This window comes from Salmo salar, chromosome 18 (assembly GCF_965601325.2).
Source record: "Salmo salar chromosome 18, fSalSal1, whole genome shotgun sequence".
Classification (NCBI taxonomy): Eukaryota; Metazoa; Chordata; class Actinopteri; order Salmoniformes; family Salmonidae; genus Salmo; species Salmo salar.
Genome location: NC_138308.1, coordinates 93,768,661 through 93,788,660, shown reverse-complemented (window position 1 = coordinate 93,788,660; position 20,000 = coordinate 93,768,661). Strand labels below are relative to the sequence as shown.

General features: G+C 46.1%; 2 protein-coding genes across 4 annotated transcripts in view; both read right to left on the bottom strand.

The window, feature by feature from the left end:
* Positions 1 to 3,189, bottom strand: part of LOC106592454 (pyruvate carboxylase, mitochondrial) — a 498,777-nt gene extending 495,588 nt beyond the window's left edge. Inside the window, exon 1 of one of the 3 annotated variants that reach the window (XM_082965339.1) lies at positions 2,830 to 3,189. The gene's annotated coding sequence lies outside the window, so the exon portion shown is untranslated. The remainder of the gene's footprint in view (positions 1 to 2,829) is intronic. The other 2 variants (XM_082965338.1, XM_082965340.1) reach the window with 2 other exon arrangements.
* A 12,532-nt stretch (positions 3,190 to 15,721) lies between these two features.
* LOC106578136 (uncharacterized) overlaps positions 15,722 to 20,000 on the bottom strand; it is a 24,954-nt gene continuing 20,675 nt past the window's right edge. The window contains exons 8-11 of the mRNA XM_082964596.1: positions 19,107 to 19,195; positions 18,090 to 18,188; positions 17,029 to 17,111; positions 15,722 to 16,827 (exon numbers count right to left, since the gene is read on the bottom strand). Coding sequence (XP_082820722.1) covers positions 16,377 to 16,827; positions 17,029 to 17,111; positions 18,090 to 18,188; positions 19,107 to 19,195 — 722 coding nt within the window. The 3' untranslated portion in view covers positions 15,722 to 16,376. The remainder of the gene's footprint in view (positions 16,828 to 17,028; positions 17,112 to 18,089; positions 18,189 to 19,106; positions 19,196 to 20,000) is intronic.

The window sequence follows — 20,000 nt, the reverse complement described above, 5'->3', positions numbered from 1 at the left end:
TAGAGTATCTAACTAAGTCAACTCTAGAGGAACTAACCCCCCCCCCCCCCCCCCCCCCATTAGACAAGAGACAGCACTATGCAACCCTATTGACACTAGTAGAACAGCCAATCAGATAACATCCTGGATGGAAGGAAGGACAGTTGGAAAGTATCATTGTGTTAGTAACACTCTGACCCTCATCATCATCATCATCATCATCATCGAAACACACACCAGATACAGTCACCACTACAGTAACTAGATGTCAATCTGTCTAACGTGTCCTTGAGCAAGGCCCTAATTGGTCCAGGGTCACTGTCTATAATGGCTGATCCCTGGCCGTGACCCCGACTCTCAGCAACAGAAAAATTCACACATAGGTACAACACTTGTACATGTGTGAAATAGGACAAATGTAAGCACCCACCTAATTATATTATATTGTTATTGTTGTTATTGTTATTGTTGTTATTGTTATTGGTATTATTGTCATTGGTATTGTTGTTATTGTTATTGTTATTATTGTTATTGTTATTATTGTTATTATTGTTATTATTGTCATTGTTATTGTTGTTATTATTGTCATTGTTGTTATTGTTTTTGCTATTATTGTCATTGTTATTGTTGTTATTGTTATTGTTATTGTTATTATTGTCATTGGTATTGTTGTTATTGTTATTGTTATTATTGTTATTATTGTTATTATTGTTATTATTGTCATTGTTATTGTTGTTATTATTGTCATTGTTGTTATTGTTTTTGCTATTATTGTCATTGGTATTGTTGTTATTGTTATTGTTATTATTGTTATTATTGTTATTATTGTTATTATTGTCATTGTTATTGTTGTTATTATTGTTATTGTTGTTATTGTTATTGTTATTATTGTCATTGTTATTGTTGTTATTGTTGTTAGTTATTGTTATTGTTGTTATTGTTATTGTTATTATTGTCATTGTTGTTATTGTTTTTGCTATTATTGTCATTGTTATTGTTGTTATTGTTGTTAGTTATTGTTATTGTTGTTATTGTTATTATTGTCATTGTTATTGTTGTTATTATTGTCATTGTTGTTATTGTTTTTGCTATTATTGTCATTGTTATTGTTGTTATTGTTGTTAGTTATTGTTATTATTGTCATTGTTATTGTTATTATTGTCATTGTTATTGTTGTTATTATTGTCATTGTTGTTATTGTTTTTGCTATTATTGTCATTGGTATTGTTGTTATTGTTATTGTTATTATTGTTATTATTGTTATTATTGTTATTATTGTCATTGTTATTGTTGTTATTATTGTTATTGTTGTTATTGTTATTGTTATTATTGTTATTATTGTCATTGTTATTGTTGTTATTATTGTTATTGTTGTTATTGTTATTGTTATTATTGTCATTGTTATTGTTGTTATTGTTGTTATTATTGTCATTGTTGTTATTGTTATTTATTGTTATTATTGTTATTATTGTTATTATTGTCATTGTTATTGTTGTTATTATTGTCATTGTTGTTATTGTTTTTGCTATTATTGTCATTGGTATTGTTGTTATTGTTATTGTTATTATTGTTATTATTGTTATTATTGTTATTATTGTCATTGTTATTGTTGTTATTATTGTTATTGTTGTTATTGTTATTGTTATTATTGTCATTGTTATTGTTGTTATTGTTGTTAGTTATTGTTATTGTTGTTATTGTTATTGTTATTATTGTCATTGTTGTTATTGTTTTTGCTATTATTGTCATTGTTATTGTTGTTATTGTTGTTAGTTATTGTTATTGTTGTTATTGTTATTATTGTCATTGTTATTGTTGTTATTATTGTCATTGTTGTTATTGTTTTTGCTATTATTGTCATTGTTATTGTTGTTATTGTTGTTAGTTATTGTTATTATTGTTATTGTTATTATTGTTATTATTGTGTGAACTCCCAGTTTGTACTATGAGATCACCATCTACAAAAGTTGCACAAGAGAAGACACACACACACACACGTAGACACACACACACACACACACACACACACACACATAGACACACACACACACACGTAGACACACACACACACACACACACACACGTAGACACACACACACACACACACACACACACACACGTAGACACACACACACACACGTAGACACACACACACGTAGACACACACACACACACGTAGACACACACACACACACACATAGACACACACACGTAGACACACACGTAGACACACACACACACGTAGACACACACACGTAGACACACACACACACACGTAGACACACACACACACACGTAGACACACACACACACGTAGACACACACACACACGTAGACACACACACACACGTACACACACACACACACACACGTAGACACACACACACACGTAGACACACACACACACGTAGACACACACACACACATAGACACACACACGTAGACACACACACACACGTAGACACACACACGTAGACACACACACACACACGTAGACACACACACACACGTAGACACACACACACACGCATGCTTTGCCAACCACCACCATGTGGACTAGGTTCAAAGGTCACACAGAACTGAGAAAGACGCCACAGGAACGAACCAATGAACCAAGGTATCCACCAATAGTCGTCACACACAAACACAAAGTAACCTTAAACAATATGCACACACACACACACACACACACACACACACACACACACACACACACACACACACACACACACACACACGTGTTCTGACACAAAGTAACCTTTAAACAATATGCACACACACACACTCTCTCTCTGAAGCAAAGTTACTCAAAGTGCAAATGTACTGAGAGAAATGAAACACGGTAGTTACTTACTTGTCGGAGTCCTTGGGGTCTGAATCCTCTCTGCAGAAACAACGTAGACAAACCCACTGAACAGACAGGGGAGTGGACACAGACACCTGACCACGGGATGGATGAGGGACTCCTTTCACACGGGATGGATGAGGGACTCCTTTCACACGGGATGGATGAGGGACTCCTTTCACACGGGATGGATGAGGGACTCCTTTTACATGTGGCTGACAGACACACACCTTGAGTAACCTGTAGAACCTTTCCGTGTTTCTATCTGACTCTATGCTGGTTTGGCTGAGACAGAACGACCTGCTGCTATTCTGTTGGCTGACTGTTGAACAGTTAAGTCTCTCTCTCTCTCTCTCTCTCTCTCTCTCTCTCTCTCTCTCTCTCTCTCTCTCTCCGGTACACAGTACAAACCCCCTTCCCCTCACAACCAATCAGAGAGCTGAGGATTACACTGAAAGAGGGAGAGGAGAGGGAGGGAGGGAGGGAGGACAAAGAAGGATGATGAATAAGGAATAGAGGGAGCGGCGAAATGTGGGAGGGAGAAAAAAAAGAGGAGACCTGGAGAAGATGAGGGTTGAGTTCTGTACTTCATACTTATTATTATTATTACTTATTCTGCATCACAGAGACATTTTACCTCAAGGAAACCCTGGACTAAACACACACACACTGTCACGTCCTGACCAGTAAAGGGGTCATTTTGTTATTGTAGTTAGTCAGGACGTGACAGGGGGTGTTTGTTTTGTGTTGTTGGGTTTTTGGGTACTGTTCTATGTCATCTATTTCTATGTGGTTATCTAGTTGTTCTATTTCTATGTTGGATTTGTTTGGGGGTTGGTCTCTAATTGGATCCCGTTGCCTCTGATTAGAGACCATATTTAAGTGGGTTAGTTTTCTCCTGTGTTTGTGGTGCTTTTTCCCGTGTCTGAGCACCTTACAGGACTGGTTTCGGCGTGTTGTTTGGTGTATTTAGTTTTTTTCTTCAATAAAAGGAAGAAGAGCATTCACGTGCCCGCTGCGTTTTGGTCTGCCTTTAACGACGCTTGTGACACACACTATCACACACAACAACCTGACAGTCACACAAACACACATTATCACACACACACACACACACACACACAGTACTGGGCAGAGAGGAACCAGGCTCTGAGGGGTGACCAGTCCTCTACTGGCTGTACTGGGTAGAGAGGAACCAGACTCTGAGGGGTGACCAGTCCTCTACTGGCTGTACTGGGTAGACCAGAGGAACCAGGCTCTGAGGGGTGACCAGTCCTCTACTGGCTGTACTGGGTAGACCAGAGGAACCAGGCTCTGAGGGGTGACCAGTCCTCTACTGGCTGTACTGGGTAGAGAGGAACCAGGCTCTGAGGGGTGACCAGTCCTCTACTGACTGTACTGGGCAGAGAGGAACCAGGCTCTGAGAGGTGACCAGTCCTCTACTGACTGTACTGGGTAGAGAGGAACCAGACTCTGAGGGGTGACCAGTCCTCTACTGACTGTACTGGGTAGAGAGGAACCAGGCTCTGAGGGGTGACCAGTCCTCTACTGACTGTACTGGGTAGACCAGAGGAACCAGGCTCTGAGGGGTGACCAGTCCTCTACTGACTGTACTGGGTAGACCAGAGGAACCAGGCTCTGAGGGGTGACCAGTCCTCTACTGGCTGTACTGGGTAGACCAGAGGAACCAGGCTCTGAGGGGTGACCAGTCCTCTACTGGCTGTACTGGGTAGAGAGGAACCAGGCTCTGAGGGGTGACCAGTCCTCTACTGGCTGTACTGGGTAGAGAGGAACCAGGCTCTGAGGGGTGACCAGTCCACTACTGACTGTACTGGGTAGACCAGAGGAACCAGAATCTGAGGGGTGACCAGTCCTCTACTGACTGTACTGGGTAGAGAGGAACCAGACTCTGAGGGGTGACCAGTCCTCTACTGACTGTACTGGGTAGAGAGGAACCAGGCTCTGAGGGGTCACCAGTCCTCTACTGGCTGTACTGGGTAGAGAGGAACCAGGCTCTGAGGAGTGACCAGTCCTCTACTGACTGTACTGGGTAGACCAGAGGAACCAGGCTCTGAGGGGTGACCAGTCCTCTACTGACTGTACTGGGTAGACCAGAGGAACCAGGCTCTGAGGGGTGACCAGTCCTCTACTGGCTGTACTGGGTAGACCAGAGGAACCAGGCTCTGAGGGGTGACCAGTCCTCTACTGGCTGTACTGGGTAGAGAGGAACCAGGCTCTGAGGGGTGACCAGTCCTCTACTGACTGTACTGGGTAGACCAGAGGAACCAGGCTCTGAGAGGTGATCAGTCCTCTACTGACTGTACTGGGTAGACCAGAGGAACCAGGCTCTGAGGGGTGACCAGTCCTCTACTGACTGTACTGGGTAGACCAGAGGAACCAGGCTCTGAGGGGTGACCAGTCCTCTACTGGCTGTACTGGGTAGACCAGAGGATCCAGGCTCTGAGGGGTGACCAGTCCTCTACTGGCTGTACTGGGTAGAGAGGAACCAGGCTCTGAGGGGTGACCAGTCCTCTACTGACTGTACTGGGTAGAGAGGAACCAGGCTCTGAGGGGTGACCAGTCCTCTACTGACTGTACTGGGTAGAGAGGAACTAGGCTCTGGGGGGTGACCAGTCCTCTACTGACTACTGGGTAGAGAGGAACCAGGCTCTGAGGGGTGACCAGTCCTCTACTGGCTGTACTGGGTAGAGAGGAACCAGGCTCTGAGGGGTGACCAGTCCTCTACTGACTGTACTGGGTAGAGAGGAACCAGGCTCTGAGGGGTGACCAGTCCTCTACTGACTGTACTGGGTAGAGAGGAACCAGGCTCTGAGGGGTGACCAGTCCTCTACTGACTGTACTGGGTAGAGAGGAACCAGGCTCTGAGAGGTGACCAGTCCTCTACTGACTGTACTGGGTAGAGAGGAACCAGGCTCTGAGGGGTGACCAGTCCTCTACTGACTGTACTGGGTAGACCAGAGGAACCAGGCTCTGAGGGGTGACCAGTCCTCTACTGACTGTACTGGCTAGACCAGAGGAACCAGGCTCTGAGGGGTGACCAGTCCTCTACTGGCGGTACTGGGTAGACCAGAGGAACCAGGCTCTGAGGGGTGACCAGTCCTCTACTGACTGTACTGGGTAGACCAGAGGAACCAGGCTCTGAGGGGTGACCAGTCCTCTACTGGCTGTACTGGGTAGACCAGAGGAACCAGGCTCTGAGAGGTGACCAGTCCTCTACTGACTGTACTGGGTAGAGAGGAACCAGGCTCTGAGAGGTGACCAGTCCTCTACTGACTGTACTGGGTAGAGAGGAACCAGGCTCTGAGGGGTGACCAGTCCTCTACTGACTGTACTGGGTAGACCAGAGGAACCAGGCTCTGAGGGGTGACCAGTCCTCTACTGGCTGTACTGGGTAGAGAGGAACCAGGCTCTGGAGGGTGACCAGTCCTCTACTGACTGTACTGGGTAGAGAGGAACCAGGCTCTGAGGGGTGACCAGTCCTCTTCTGACTGTACTGGGTAGAGAGGAACCAGGCTCTGTGACTGTACTGGGTAGAGAGGAACCAGGCTCTGAGGGGTGACCAGTCCTCTTCTGACTGTACTGGGTAGAGAGGAACCAGGCTCTGAGGGGTGACCAGTCCTCTACTGGCTGTACTGGGTAGACCAGAGGAACCAGGCTCTGAGAGGTGACCAGTCCTCTACTGACTGTACTGGGTAGACCAGAGGAACCAGGCTCTGAGAGGTGACCAGTCCTCTACTGACTGTACTGGGTAGAGAGGAACCAGGCTCTGAGAGGTGACCAGTCCTCTACTGACTGTACTGGGTAGAGAGGAACCAGGCTCTGAGGGGAGACCAGTCCTCTACTGACTGTACTGGGTAGACCAGAGGAACCAGGCTCTGAGGGGTGACCAGTCCTCTACTGACTGTACTGGGTAGAGAGGAACCAGGCTCTGAGGGGTGACCAGTCCTCTACTGACTGTACTGGGTAGAGAGGAACCAGGCTCTGAGGGGTGACCAGTCCTCTACTGACTGTACTGGGTAGAGAGGAACCAGGCTCTGGAGGGTGACCAGTCCTCTACTGACTGTACTGGGTAGAGAGGAACCAGGCTCTGAGAGGTGACCAGTCCTCTACTGACTGTACTGGGTAGAGAGGAACCAGGCTCTGAGAGGTGACCAGTCCTCTACTGACTGTACTGGGTAGACCAGAGGAACCAGGCTCTGAGAGGTGACCAGTCCTCTACTGACTGTACTGGGTAGACCAGAGGAACCAGGCTCTGAGAGGTGACCAGTCCTCTACTGGCTGTACTGGGCAGAGAGGAACCAGGCTCTGAGGGGTGACCAGTCCTCTACTGGCTGTACTGGGTAGACCAGAGGAACCAGGCTCTGAGGGGTGACCAGTCCTCTACTGGCTGTACTGGGTAGACCAGAGGAACCAGGTTCTGAGGGGTGACCAGTCCTCTACTGGCTGTACTGGGTAGACCAGAGGAACCAGGCTCTGAGGGGTGACCAGTCCTCTACTGGCTGTACTGGGTAGAGAGGAACCAGGCTCTGAGGGGTGACCAGTCCTCTACTGACTGTACTGGGTAGAGAGGAACCAGGCTCTGGGGGGTGACCAGTCCTCTACTGACTGTACTGGGTAGAGATGAACCAGGCTCTGAGGGGTGACCAGTCCTGTACTGGCTGTACTGGGTAGAGAGGAACCAGGCTCTGAGGGGTGACCAGTCCTCTACTGGCTGTACTGGGTAGAGAGGAACCAGGCTCTGAGGGGTGACCAGTCCTCTACTGACTGTACTGGGTAGAGAGGAACCAGGCTCTGAGGGGTAACCAGGCCTCTACTGACTGTACTGGGTAGAGAGGAACCAGGCTCTGAGGGGTGACCAGTCCTCTACTGACTGTACTGGGTAGAGAGGAACCAGGCTCTGAGGGGTGACCAGTCCTCTACTGACTGTATTGGGTAGACCAGAGGAACCAGGCTCTGAGGGGTGACCAGTCCTCTACTGACTGTACTGGGTAGACCAGAGGAACCAGGCTCTGAGGGGTGACCAGTCCTCTACTGGCTGTACTGGGTAGACCAGAGGAACCAGGCTCTGAGGGGTGACCAGTCCTCTACTGGCTGTACTGGGTAGACCAGAGGAACCAGGCTCTGAGGGGTGACCAGTCCTCTACTGACTGTACTGGGTAGACCAGAGGAACCAGGCTCTGAGGGGTGACCAGTCCTCTACTGGCTGTACTGGGTAGAGAGGAACCAGGCTCTGAGGGGTGACCAGTCCTCTACTGACTGTACTGGGTAGACCAGAGGAACCAGACCAGGCTCTGGGGGTGACCAGTCCTCTACTGACTGTACTGGGTAGAGAGGAACAGGCTCTGAGGGGTACCAGCCTCTACTGACTGTACTGGGTAGAGAGGAACCAGGCTCTGAGGGGTGACCAGTCCTCTACTGACTGTACTGGGTAGAGAGGAACCAGGCTCTGAGAGGTGACCAGTCCTCTACTGACTGTACTGGGTAGACCAGAGGAACCAGGCTCTGAGGGGTGACCAGTCCTCTACTGACTGTACTGGGTAGACCAGAGGAACCAGGCTCTGAGGGGTGACCAGTCCTCTACTGGCTGTACTGGGTAGACCAGAGGAACCAGGCTCTGAGGGGTGACCAGTCCTCTACTGGCTGTACTGGGTAGACCAGAGGAACCAGGCTCTGAGGGGTGACCAGGCCTCTACTGACTGTACTGGGTAGACCAGAGGAACCAGACTCTGAGGGGTGACCAGTCCTCTACTGGCTGTACTGGGTAGAGAGGAACCAGGCTCTGAGGGGTGACCAGTCCTCTACTGACTGTACTGGGTAGACCAGAGGAACCAGATTCTGAGGGGTGACCAGTCCTCTACTGACTGTACTGGGTAGAGAGGAACCAGGCTCTGAGAGGTGACCAGTCCTCTACTGACTGTACTGGGTAGAGATGAACCAGGCTCTGAGAGGTGACCAGTCCTCTACTGGCTGTACTGGGTAGAGAGGAACCAGGCTCTGAGAGGTGACCAGTCCTCTACTGACTGTACTGGGTAGAGAGGAACCAGGCTCTGAGGGGTGACCAGTCCTCTACTGACTGTACTGGGTAGAGAGGAACCAGGCTCTGAGAGGTGACCAGTCCTCTACTGACTGTACTGGGTAGAGAGGAACCAGGCTCTGAGGGGTGACCAGTCCTCTACTGACTGTACTGGGTAGACCAGAGGAACCAGGCTCTGAGGGGTGACCAGTCCTCTACTGACTGTACTGGCTAGACCAGAGGAACCAGGCTCTGAGGGGTGACCAGTCCTCTACTGGCGGTACTGGGTAGACCAGAGGAACCAGGCTCTGAGGGGTGACCAGTCCTCTACTGACTGTACTGGGTAGACCAGAGGAACCAGGCTCTGAGGGGTGACCAGTCCTCTACTGGCTGTACTGGGTAGACCAGAGGAACCAGGCTCTGAGAGGTGACCAGTCCTCTACTGACTGTACTGGGTAGAGAGGAACCAGGCTCTGAGAGGTGACCAGTCCTCTACTGACTGTACTGGGTAGAGAGGAACCAGGCTCTGAGGGGTGACCAGTCCTCTACTGACTGTACTGGGTAGACCAGAGGAACCAGGCTCTGAGGGGTGACCAGTCCTCTACTGACTGTACTGGGTAGAGAGGAACCAGGCTCTGAGGGGTGACCAGTCCTCTACTGACTGTACTGGGTAGAGAGGAACCAGGCTCTGAGAGGTGACCAGTCCTCTACTGACTGTACTGGGTAGAGAGGAACCAGGCTCTGAGAGGTGACCAGTCCTCTACTGACTGTACTGGGTAGAGAGGAACCAGGCTCTGAGGGGTGACCAGTCCTCTACTGACTGTACTGGGTAGAGAGGAACCAGGCTCTGAGAGGTGACCAGTCCTCTACTGACTGTACTGGGTAGAGAGGAACCAGGCTCTGAGAGGTGACCAGTCCTCTACTGACTGTACTGGGTAGAGAGGAACCAGGTTCTGAGGGGTGACCAGTCCTCTACTGACTGTACTGGGTAGAGAGGAACCAGGCTCTGAGGGGTGACCAGTCCTCTACTGACTGTACTGGGTAGAGAGGTGACCATCTTGTTCCTGTAGTTCTGTTGTGGTGATAGCACTAAGTAGCAACAGTAACAATAGCTGTGTGGTCACTCACTCCATCTTTTCCCCTCCTTCTCTCCCCTCCTTCTCTCCCCTCCTTCTCCTCCCTCCTTCTCTCCCCTCCTTCTCTCCCCTCCTTCTCCTCCCTCTCCTCCTTCTCTCCCCTCCCTCTTCTCCTTCTCTCCCCTCCTTCCTTCCCCTTCCTCTCCTTTCTCTCTCCCCTCCCTCTCCTCTCCTCCTTCTCTCCCCTCCTTCTCCTCCCTCTCTTCTCTATCTCTCCCCTCCTTCTTCTCCCTCTCCTCTCTCTCTCTCCCCTCCTTCTCCTCCTTCTCTCCCCTCCTTCTCCTCCCTCTCTTCTCTCTCTTCTCTCCCTCCCTTCTCTCTCTTCTCTCCCTCCCTAAACTCTCCTCCCCTCCTTCTCCTCCCTCTCTTCTCTTTCTCTCCCCTCCTTCCTTCACCTCCTTCTCCTCCCTCTCCTCTCTCTCCCCTCCCTCTCCTCTCCTCCTTCTCCTCCCTCTCTTCTCTTCTCTCCCTCCCTCTCCCCCATCCCTCCCCACATCTCTCCTCCCTCCCCTCCCCTCCCCTCTCCCCTCCCTCCCCTTCCTCCCTCATCTCCCCTCCCCTCTCCTCCCTCCCCTCCCCTCTCCCCTCCCTCCCCTCCCCTCTCCTCATCTCCCCTCCCTCCCATCATCTCCCCCATCCCTCCCCACATCTCTCCTCCCTCCCCTCCCCTCTCCTCATCTCCCCTCCCCTCTCCCCTCCCTCCCCTCCCCTCTCCTCATCTCCCCTCCCCTCTCCTCATCTCCCCTCCCCTCTCCTCATCTCCGCTCCCCTGGGACAAGGTCCAACACTGCTGGAACTCTGTCTTTTTTTGTCCTTCTTTCCCTCTCTTTTTTTTTCTTCCCGCTTTCTCTTCATCCCTTCATTCCTTGACCTTCGACCCAGATCCCTTAAACGATAATAGGCAAGCTGGCTCCCAGAGCAAAACAATGCTGACCTTAGACCAGTGTCTTGGTTTAAAAGAGGCAGATAACGGCCCTGTTTGCTTAATGATCTATTTGTGCAGGAGAGTGTGTTTATCTTTCTGTACAGGTCTGTGAGTTTGGACAGTCTCCCCTCTGAATCACACAGTCCATGTCCCAGTAGTTACATTTAAGGACTAGTTGAGGATAACTTCATTCTCTTGGAACAATATTGTTTTTGACAAACGTACGCCAACCTCGAACCCGGGTCCACTGACTACCCAAACCCAACACCCTTTAGCAGTTACACCAAGAGTTCAGAACCTCCTGACGAGGCTGCTAGGGGTTAAAACGGTGACTGCTGAACATTATTCGCCAACCTCGAACCCGGGTCCACTGACTACCAAACCCAACACCCTTTAGCAGTTACACCAAGAGTTCAGAACCTCCTGACGAGACTGCTAGGGGTTAAAACGGTGACTGCTGAACATTATTCAACATCATAATCATAGATTATCCACAGTACATTATCTAACATCATCATCGTAGCAGTTGGCATCTATGTTGTTTAGGTTGGCATCACTGTGGGTTAGGTTGGCATCACTGTGGGTTGGCACCATAGACTTAGATACAGGACTCATCTTTGTATCAGTCCCATTATGGCGTCTGTGAGAGCACGGGCAGCGCCGTTGAGGCCATCTCAATTTTTGAAGAAGTCAATTTTCTTCTACTACTTCTACGAGTCGGTTAACAAACTGAGCGGTGCACACTGCCACCTGGAGGGTGTTGTTGGAACGGGTATAAAACCAAGGTTGGCGATTTCTTTGCCACTTGCAGTTATGGAAAGTTTGCTCATGAATATAATGAACTGTTTGATCCCTCCTAATGACCTGGATGGAATGATGTGATCCTTCCTTTACCCAGAGGAACTTCCACCCAGTTGACTACTTTTAAAATGGTGGAAGCACTCAATGGTAATGTCCATGCTCAAACAGGTTATTTCCAAGTAGTGACCTGTATCCATCTCTATGGCTGGCACAACTGTATATAGACTACCTGTATCCATCTCTATGGCTGGCACAACTGTATATAGACTACCTGTATCCATCTCTATGGCTGGCACAACTGTATATAGTCTACCTGTATAATGCCTACCTGTATAAGACTACCTGTATCCATCTCTATGGCTGGCACAACTGTATATAGTCTACCTGTATGTAGACTACCTGTATACGACTACCTGTATCCATCTCTATGGCTGGCACAACTGTATATAGACTACCTGTATCCATCTCTATGGCTGGCACAACTGTATATAGACTACCTGTATCCATCTCTATGGCTGGCACAACTGTATATAGACTACTTGTATCCATCTCTATGGCTGGCACAACTGTATATAGTCTACCTGTATATAGCCTACCTGTATAAGACTACCTGTATCCATCTCTATGGCTGGCACAACTGTATATAGACTACCTGTATCCATCTCTATGGCTGGCACAACTGTATATAGACTACCTGTATCCATCTCTATGGCTGGCACAACTGTATATAGACTACCTGTATCCATCTCTATGGCTGGCACAACTGTATATAGACTACCTGTATCCATCTCTATGGCTGGCACAACTGTATATAGACTACCTGTATCCATCTCTATGCCTGGCACAACTGTATATAGACTACCTGTATCCATCTCTATGGTTGGCACAACTGTATATAGTCTACCTGTATATAGCCTACCTGTATAAGACTACCTGTATCCATCTCTATGGCTGGCACAACTGTATATAGACTACCTGTATAAGACTACCTGTATCCATCTCTATGGCTGGCACAACTGTATATAGACTACCTGTATCCATCTCTATGGCTGGGACAACTGTATATAGACTACCTGTATAAGACTACCTGTATCCATCTCAATGGCTGGCACAACTGTATATAGACTACCTGTATATAGACTACCTTTATCCATCTCTATGGCTGGCACACTGTATATAGTCTACCTGTATATAGCCTACCTGTATAAGACTACCTGTATCCATCTCTATGGCTGGCACAACTGTATCTAGACTACCTGTATATAGACTACCTGTATAAAACTACCTGTATCCATCTCTATGGCTGGCACAACTGTATATAGACTACCTGTATATAGCCTACAAGTATATAGCCTACCTGTATATAGACTACCTTTATATTAGCCTACCTGTATATAGACTACCTGTATATAGACTAACTGTATATAGACTACCTGTATATAAACTACCTGTATAATAGCCTACCTGTATATAGTCTACCTGTATGTAGCCTACCTGTATATAGACTACCTGTATATAGCCTACCTATATATAGCCTACCTGTATATTGGCCTACCTGTATATAGCCTACCTGTATATAGCCTACCTGTATATAGACTACCTGTATATAGACTACCTGTATATAGCCTGCCTGTATATTAGCCTACTTGTATATATTAGCCTACCTGTATAGTAGCCTACCTGTATATAGCCTACCTGTATATAGTGTACCTGTATAAAGCCTACCTGTATATAGTCTACCTGTATATAGACTACCTGTATATATTAGCCTACCTGTATATTAGCCTACCTGTATATAGCCTACCTGTATATAGTGTACCTGTATAAAGCCTACCTGTATTTAGTCTACCTGTATATAGACTACCTGTATATATTAGCCTACCTGTATATTAGCCTACCTGTATATAGCCTACCTGTATATAGCCTACCTGTAACAACTAACCATAACAACTAACGATAACAACCGACCGTAACAACTAAATATAACAACTAACCAAAACAACTAACCATAACAACTAACTATAACAACTACCCGTAACAACTAACCATAACAACTAACCAAAACAACTAACCATAACAACTAACCATAACAACTAACCATAACAACTGACCATAACAACTAACCAAAACAACTAACCATAACAACTAACTATAACAACTACCCGTAACAACTAACCATAACAACTGACCATAACAACTAATTATAACAACGGACTATAACAACTAACCATAACAACTAACCATAACAACTAACCATAACAACTGACCATAACAACTAACCATAACAACTGACCATAACAACTGACCATAACAACTGACCATAACAACTAACCATAACAACTAACCATAACAACTAACCATAACAACTACCCGTAACAACTAACTATAACAACTACCCGTAACAACTAACCATAACAACTAACCATAACAACTGACCATAACAACTGACCATAACAACTGACCATAACAACTAACCATAACAACTAACCATAACAACTAACCATAACAACTAACCATAACAACTGACCATAACAACTGACCATAACAACTGACCATAACAACTAACCATAACAACTGACCATAACAACTGACCATAACAACTAACCATAACAACTGACCATAACAACAAACCATAACAACTAACCATAACAACTAACCATAACAACTACCCGTAACAACTAACTATAACAACTACCCGTAACAACTAACCATAACAACTAACCATAACAACTGACCATAACAACTGACCATAACAACTGACCATAACAACTAACCATAACAACTAACCATAACAACTAACCATAACAACTAACCATAACAACTGACCATAACAACTGACCATAACAACTGACCATAACAACTAACCATAACAACTGACCATAACAACTAACCATAACAACTAACCTTCGATCACCTCGTACACACAGACCAAGGAATATTTGTATGTGATCTTAAAGGCTAGCATTACACAAAGCAACTTGGCTTTGTGTTTTCATTTGTCTTACACCACCACAAACTAATAATCAACTCATTTCCACCAGACTGGCTTTAGAGTCACCAGACTGGCTTTAGAGTCACAAGATTTAGAGTCACAAGACTGGCTTTAGAGTCACCAGACTGGCTTTAGAGTCACCAGACTGGCTTTAGAGTCACCAGACTGGCTTTAGAGCTACCAGACTGGCTTTAGAGTCACAAGATTTAGAGTCACAAGACTGGCTTTAGAGTCACCAGACTGGCTTTAGAGTCACCAGACTGGCTTTAGAGTCACAAGATTTAGAGTCACAAGACTGGCTTTAGAGTCACCAGACTGGCTTTAGAGTCACCAGACTGGCTTTAGAGTCACCAGACTGGCTTTAGAGTCACCAGACTGGCTTTAGAGCTACCAGACTGGCTTTAGAGTCACAAGACTGGCTTTAGAGTCATCTTACTCTCTTATCGAGTTGGAATGGGGCGGGTCTTGGGGTTGATATGAGGGATTACTCTATGCTGATAGGCCTGACTATCTGTCCAGGTGGGTATTGATTGGCTTATTAAGAGGAGTCTGTAAGCTGAGTGGCTATGATGATTGTTAATTTTTGTTGTTTACGACTACTACTCTTCTAGAACACTCATCGCCTCCCTATATTCCTTCCCAGAACCCTCTTCATTCTAGAACCCTGTGATGTCACAGTTGACCCCAGCACCTGGCAACCTGGCTACAGAAAAGAGGCCAGAGACACAAACACACAGCCTGGTCTCAAATCACACCCTATTTTCCTACGGGCCCTGGTCAGAAGTAATATACTACATAGGAGATAGGGAGCAATTTGGGTACTCAGCTACAGTTAACCATCAACTGAAACTTACACAACATCGGCGAGGACCATAGCCACTTAGAGAGCTGTAGAGACAGAATGTGCAGCCCCTTGTCAACATTAGTCCATCTATGTCAATATCTACCCTCTGATGGCTGAGTGTGTTCATGTGTGTGTGTGGGTGAAATGGAATAACATACAGAAACATTATTATATATATATTTTTTTATGAAACGCAAAGCAACTCAAAGTATTTAAATACAAATACAAAAACTGTACAAATGTATAACACTTTATCACATGTCTTTGACCGTACCAAAACCAAGCAGTATAGAAAGGAAGTGAATTATGTCAGTCTGTTCTGATTCTAGAATACTACCAGAGGAAGAGGCTAAGTGAGAGGCTCCACTCCCGTCAAAATCTGACAAAGAGAATATAGCGATAAGCAGACCAAGTGGGGATGTATTTTGTATCAAGGTTAATGAGATAGTGTTGGTCATTTGTTATGTGAGGCTTCTTTGATCGAATAGAGGTTTCGTATTGTTTAGGTGGTTACGAATATACTGATATAAGTGGACGCACGAGAGATCTCGGCAACTTCAAGAAAAACTTTTATATCGGAGTTGTGTCTATTGTTCACACTTGTATCTGCCCTCTCATTGGCTAAAATATTCCCACCTGATCGTATCTGCCCTCTCATTGGCTAAAATATTCCCACCTGATCGTATCTGCCCTCTCATTAGCTAGAATATTCCCACTTGATCTCGCCTCCTCTCGCCTGCCTTTCCGTCTTCGCGACAATGACTCCCATTGTTAGGGCAGAGACAAGACCATCTCGTGATTATATACAGTATCTCTGATGCTACTTCCACAAGATTTGACCTTTCACCCCTCCCCCCATGACTCCAAGCGCAGCTTTCACTTCCGGGTCACAGAAGAATACCGCCGCAGGGTCAGAGTTCACCTGAAACGAGTCCCATGAGTGGTGGAGAGAGAGGAGGGGAACGGGTCCCCTCTGATTAGAGGTGGAGTCATTGACAGTGACACAGTTGCTATTGGTTACGGTATTGTTGTTCGGAACACTGATGTTGTTGATGATGGTGTGAGCACCACCAATATGGTGGTTACTGTTGTTGTTGATGGGGCCTGGGAGGTAGGCCCGACCTGAAGCCTGGCAATGGGGTAGATTGGTGCCCAGGTTGGGGGTGAGGTTCTGGGCTGGGTTGAGGCCGAGGCCTGGGTGTCTCCAGTCGTCCTGCTGCTGCCGATGGATCTTCATATGGGCGTTACGACTCTTTATCTTGTAGAACATCCTATGGCGAGAGAGAAAGGGGAGAGAGAGAGAGGGAGAGAGGTGAGAGAGTGGAGAGAGAAGGAAAAAAGAGGGTGCAAGAAAGAAAAAGAGATGGATAGATGGAGAGATCGATTAGAGAGTTCAAAGTTGTGCCTGCTGACTTGTGTAAAGATGAGAAGTACATTGATGTTGATTCTTCAATCTCATTGGTCAAACTCACTTTCCACACTGCTTACAGGGGAAGCTGGTAGCCAATGACGGGGCTGGAACCAGTACTTCCATCGGTTTAGGGAGGGACACCACCTGTAAAAGGATATCGGAGTACCATAGAATATTTTTATTCTCTCTAGGAGACATTCTGACTTTGAGCCTCAATAGAACATGAGCCAGCGAATCAGAAGAGCCAGGGAATCAGAAGAGCCAGCGAATCAGAAGAGCCAGCGAATCAGAAGAGCCAGCGAATCAGAAGAGCCAGCGAATCAGAAGAGCCAGTGAATCAGAAGAGCCAGTGAATCAGAAGAGCCAGTGAATCAGAAGAGCCAGTGAATTCAGAAGAATCAGAAGAGCCAGTGAATCAGAAGAGCCAGTGAATCAGAAGAGCCAGTGGAATCAGAAGAGCCAGTGAATCAGAGATGTGTCAAATGGAAACCGTGTAGAAATGATACATTTCTACTATTTTCAGATTGTCCAGCTTGCTAACAGTCATCAAAACGAAAGCTAGACAGTCAGGGAGAAGCACAAATTCCAAAAGCAATGGAGTTTTTGATAGAGAACTATCCCTAACCCCGATACATATATAATATATAATACATTTTAAGTACGGTCCCCGGACCTCGGTGAAGACGGGGGCCAAATGAGTTGCATAGATGAGTTTGACAGAGAGAGAGACAGAGACAGAGAGAGACAGAGAGAGAGAGAGAGAGAGAGAGAGAGAGAGAGAGAGAGAGAGAGAGACAGAGAGAGAGAGAGACAGAGAGAGAGAGAGAGAGAGAGAGAGAGACAGAGAGAGAGACAGAGAGAGACAGAGACAGAGACAGAGAGAGAGAGAGAGAGAGAGAGACAGAGAGAGAGAGAGAGAGAGGAGATGACAGAGAGAGAGAGAGAGAGAGCGAGAGAGAGAGAGAGAAGAGAGAGAGAGACAGGAGAGAGAGAGACGGAGAGAGACAGAGAGAGAGAGAGAGAGAGAGAGAGAGAGAGAGAGAGAGAGAGAGAGAGAGAGAGAGACAGAGAGAGATGACAGTGCGAATGGGACATCAGCAGTGAGTGGCTCCTCCTCCTTACACTCATCTGTTCCTGCTCCTTCTGCTTTCTCTGTTTGTCAGGAAGTCTCTTGGAAAGATAGTAGAACTCAACACACTGAGACACACACTTCGTCTTCACCTGCAACACACACACACACACACACACACACACACACACACACAGGTGTGAATAAATGGCTGGTTCCAAATCTGCATGTACTGCAGGAAGAGAACAGAGCTGTGAATTAGCACATGAAGGAGTGACTGCTCAGCTGCAGTGTTTTTCTTATGAAACCCAGGGATTATTATTTGACTGTGCGTGCATGTTTGTGTTCATGTTGTGTTCCTAATGTTTTGTCAGAATCTGTGTGTGGGTATGTACGTGTGTTCATGTTGTGTTCCTAATGTTTTGTCATGAATCTGTGTGTGGGTATGTACGTGTGTTCATGTTGTGTTCCTAATGTTTTGTCAGAATCTGTGTGTGGGTATGTACGTGTGTTCATGTTGTGTTCCTAATGTTTTGTCAGAATCTGTGTGTGGGTATGTACGTGTGTTCATGTGGTGTTCCTAATGTTTTGTCAGAATCTGTGTGTGGGTATGTACGTGTGTTCATGTTGTGTTCCTAATGTTTTGTCATGAATCTGTGTGTGGGTATGTACGTGTGTTCATGTTGTGTTCCTAATGTTTTGTCAGAATCTGTGTGTGGGTATGTACGTGTGTTCATGTTGTGTTCCTAATGTTTTGTCAGAATCTGTGTGTGGGTATGTACGTGTGTTCATGTTGTGATCCTAATGTTTTGTCATGAATCTGTGTGTGGGTATGTACGTGTGTTCATGTTGTGTTCCTAATAGTGGGTCTAGCCTACGTACTGTATTTACTGTTACTGTATTTAACATCAGTACTGTTACTGTATTTAACATCAGTACTGTTACTGTATTTAACATCAGTACAGTTACTGTATTTAACATCAGTACTGTTACTGTATTTAACATCAGTACTGTTACTGTATTTAACATCAGTACTGTTACTGTATTTAACATCAGTACTGTTACAGTACCATCTGCTGGATGAGAGGGAAGTCTTTTCCATGGGTTGTCAACGCTTTACTGAACAGAGACCTCTCAGTCTGCAGCCACACATCACTACCTAGAATAGACAGAGAGAGAGAGAGAGAGAGACAGAGAGAGAGAGAGAGATCTTAGTGCCGCTTTTGATACCATCGATCACCACATTCTTTTGGAGAGATTGGAAACCCAAATTGGTCTACATGGACAAGTTCTGGCCTGGTTTAGATCTTATCTGTCGGAAAGATATCAATTTGTCTCTGTGAATGGTTTGTCCTCTGACAAATCAATTGTAAATTTCGGTGTTCCTCAAGGTTCCGTTTTAGGACCACTATTGTTTTCACTATATATTTTACCTCTTGGGGATGTCATTCGAAAACATAATGTTAAATTTCACTGCTATGCGGACGACACACAGCTGTACATTTCAATGAAACATGGTGAAGCCCCAAAATTGCCCTCGCTAGAAGCCTGTGTTTCAGACATAAATAAGTGGATGGCTGCAAACTTTCTACTTTTAAACTCGGACAAAACAGAGATGCTTGTTCTAGGTCCCAAGAAACAAAGAGATCTTCTGTTGAATCTGACAATTAATCTGGATGGTTGTACAGTCGTCTCAAATAAAACTGTGAAGGACCTCGGCGTTACTCTGGACCCTGATCTCTCTTTTGAAGAACATATCAAGACTGTTTCAAGGACAGCTTTTTTCCATCTACGTAACATTGCAAAAATCAGAAATTTTCTGTCCAAAAATGACGCAGAAAAATTAATCCATGCTTTTGTTACTTCTAGGCTGGACTACTGCAATGCTCTACTTTCCGGCTACCCGGATAAAGCACTAAATAAACTTCAGTTAGTGCTAAATACGGCTGCTAGAATCCTGACTA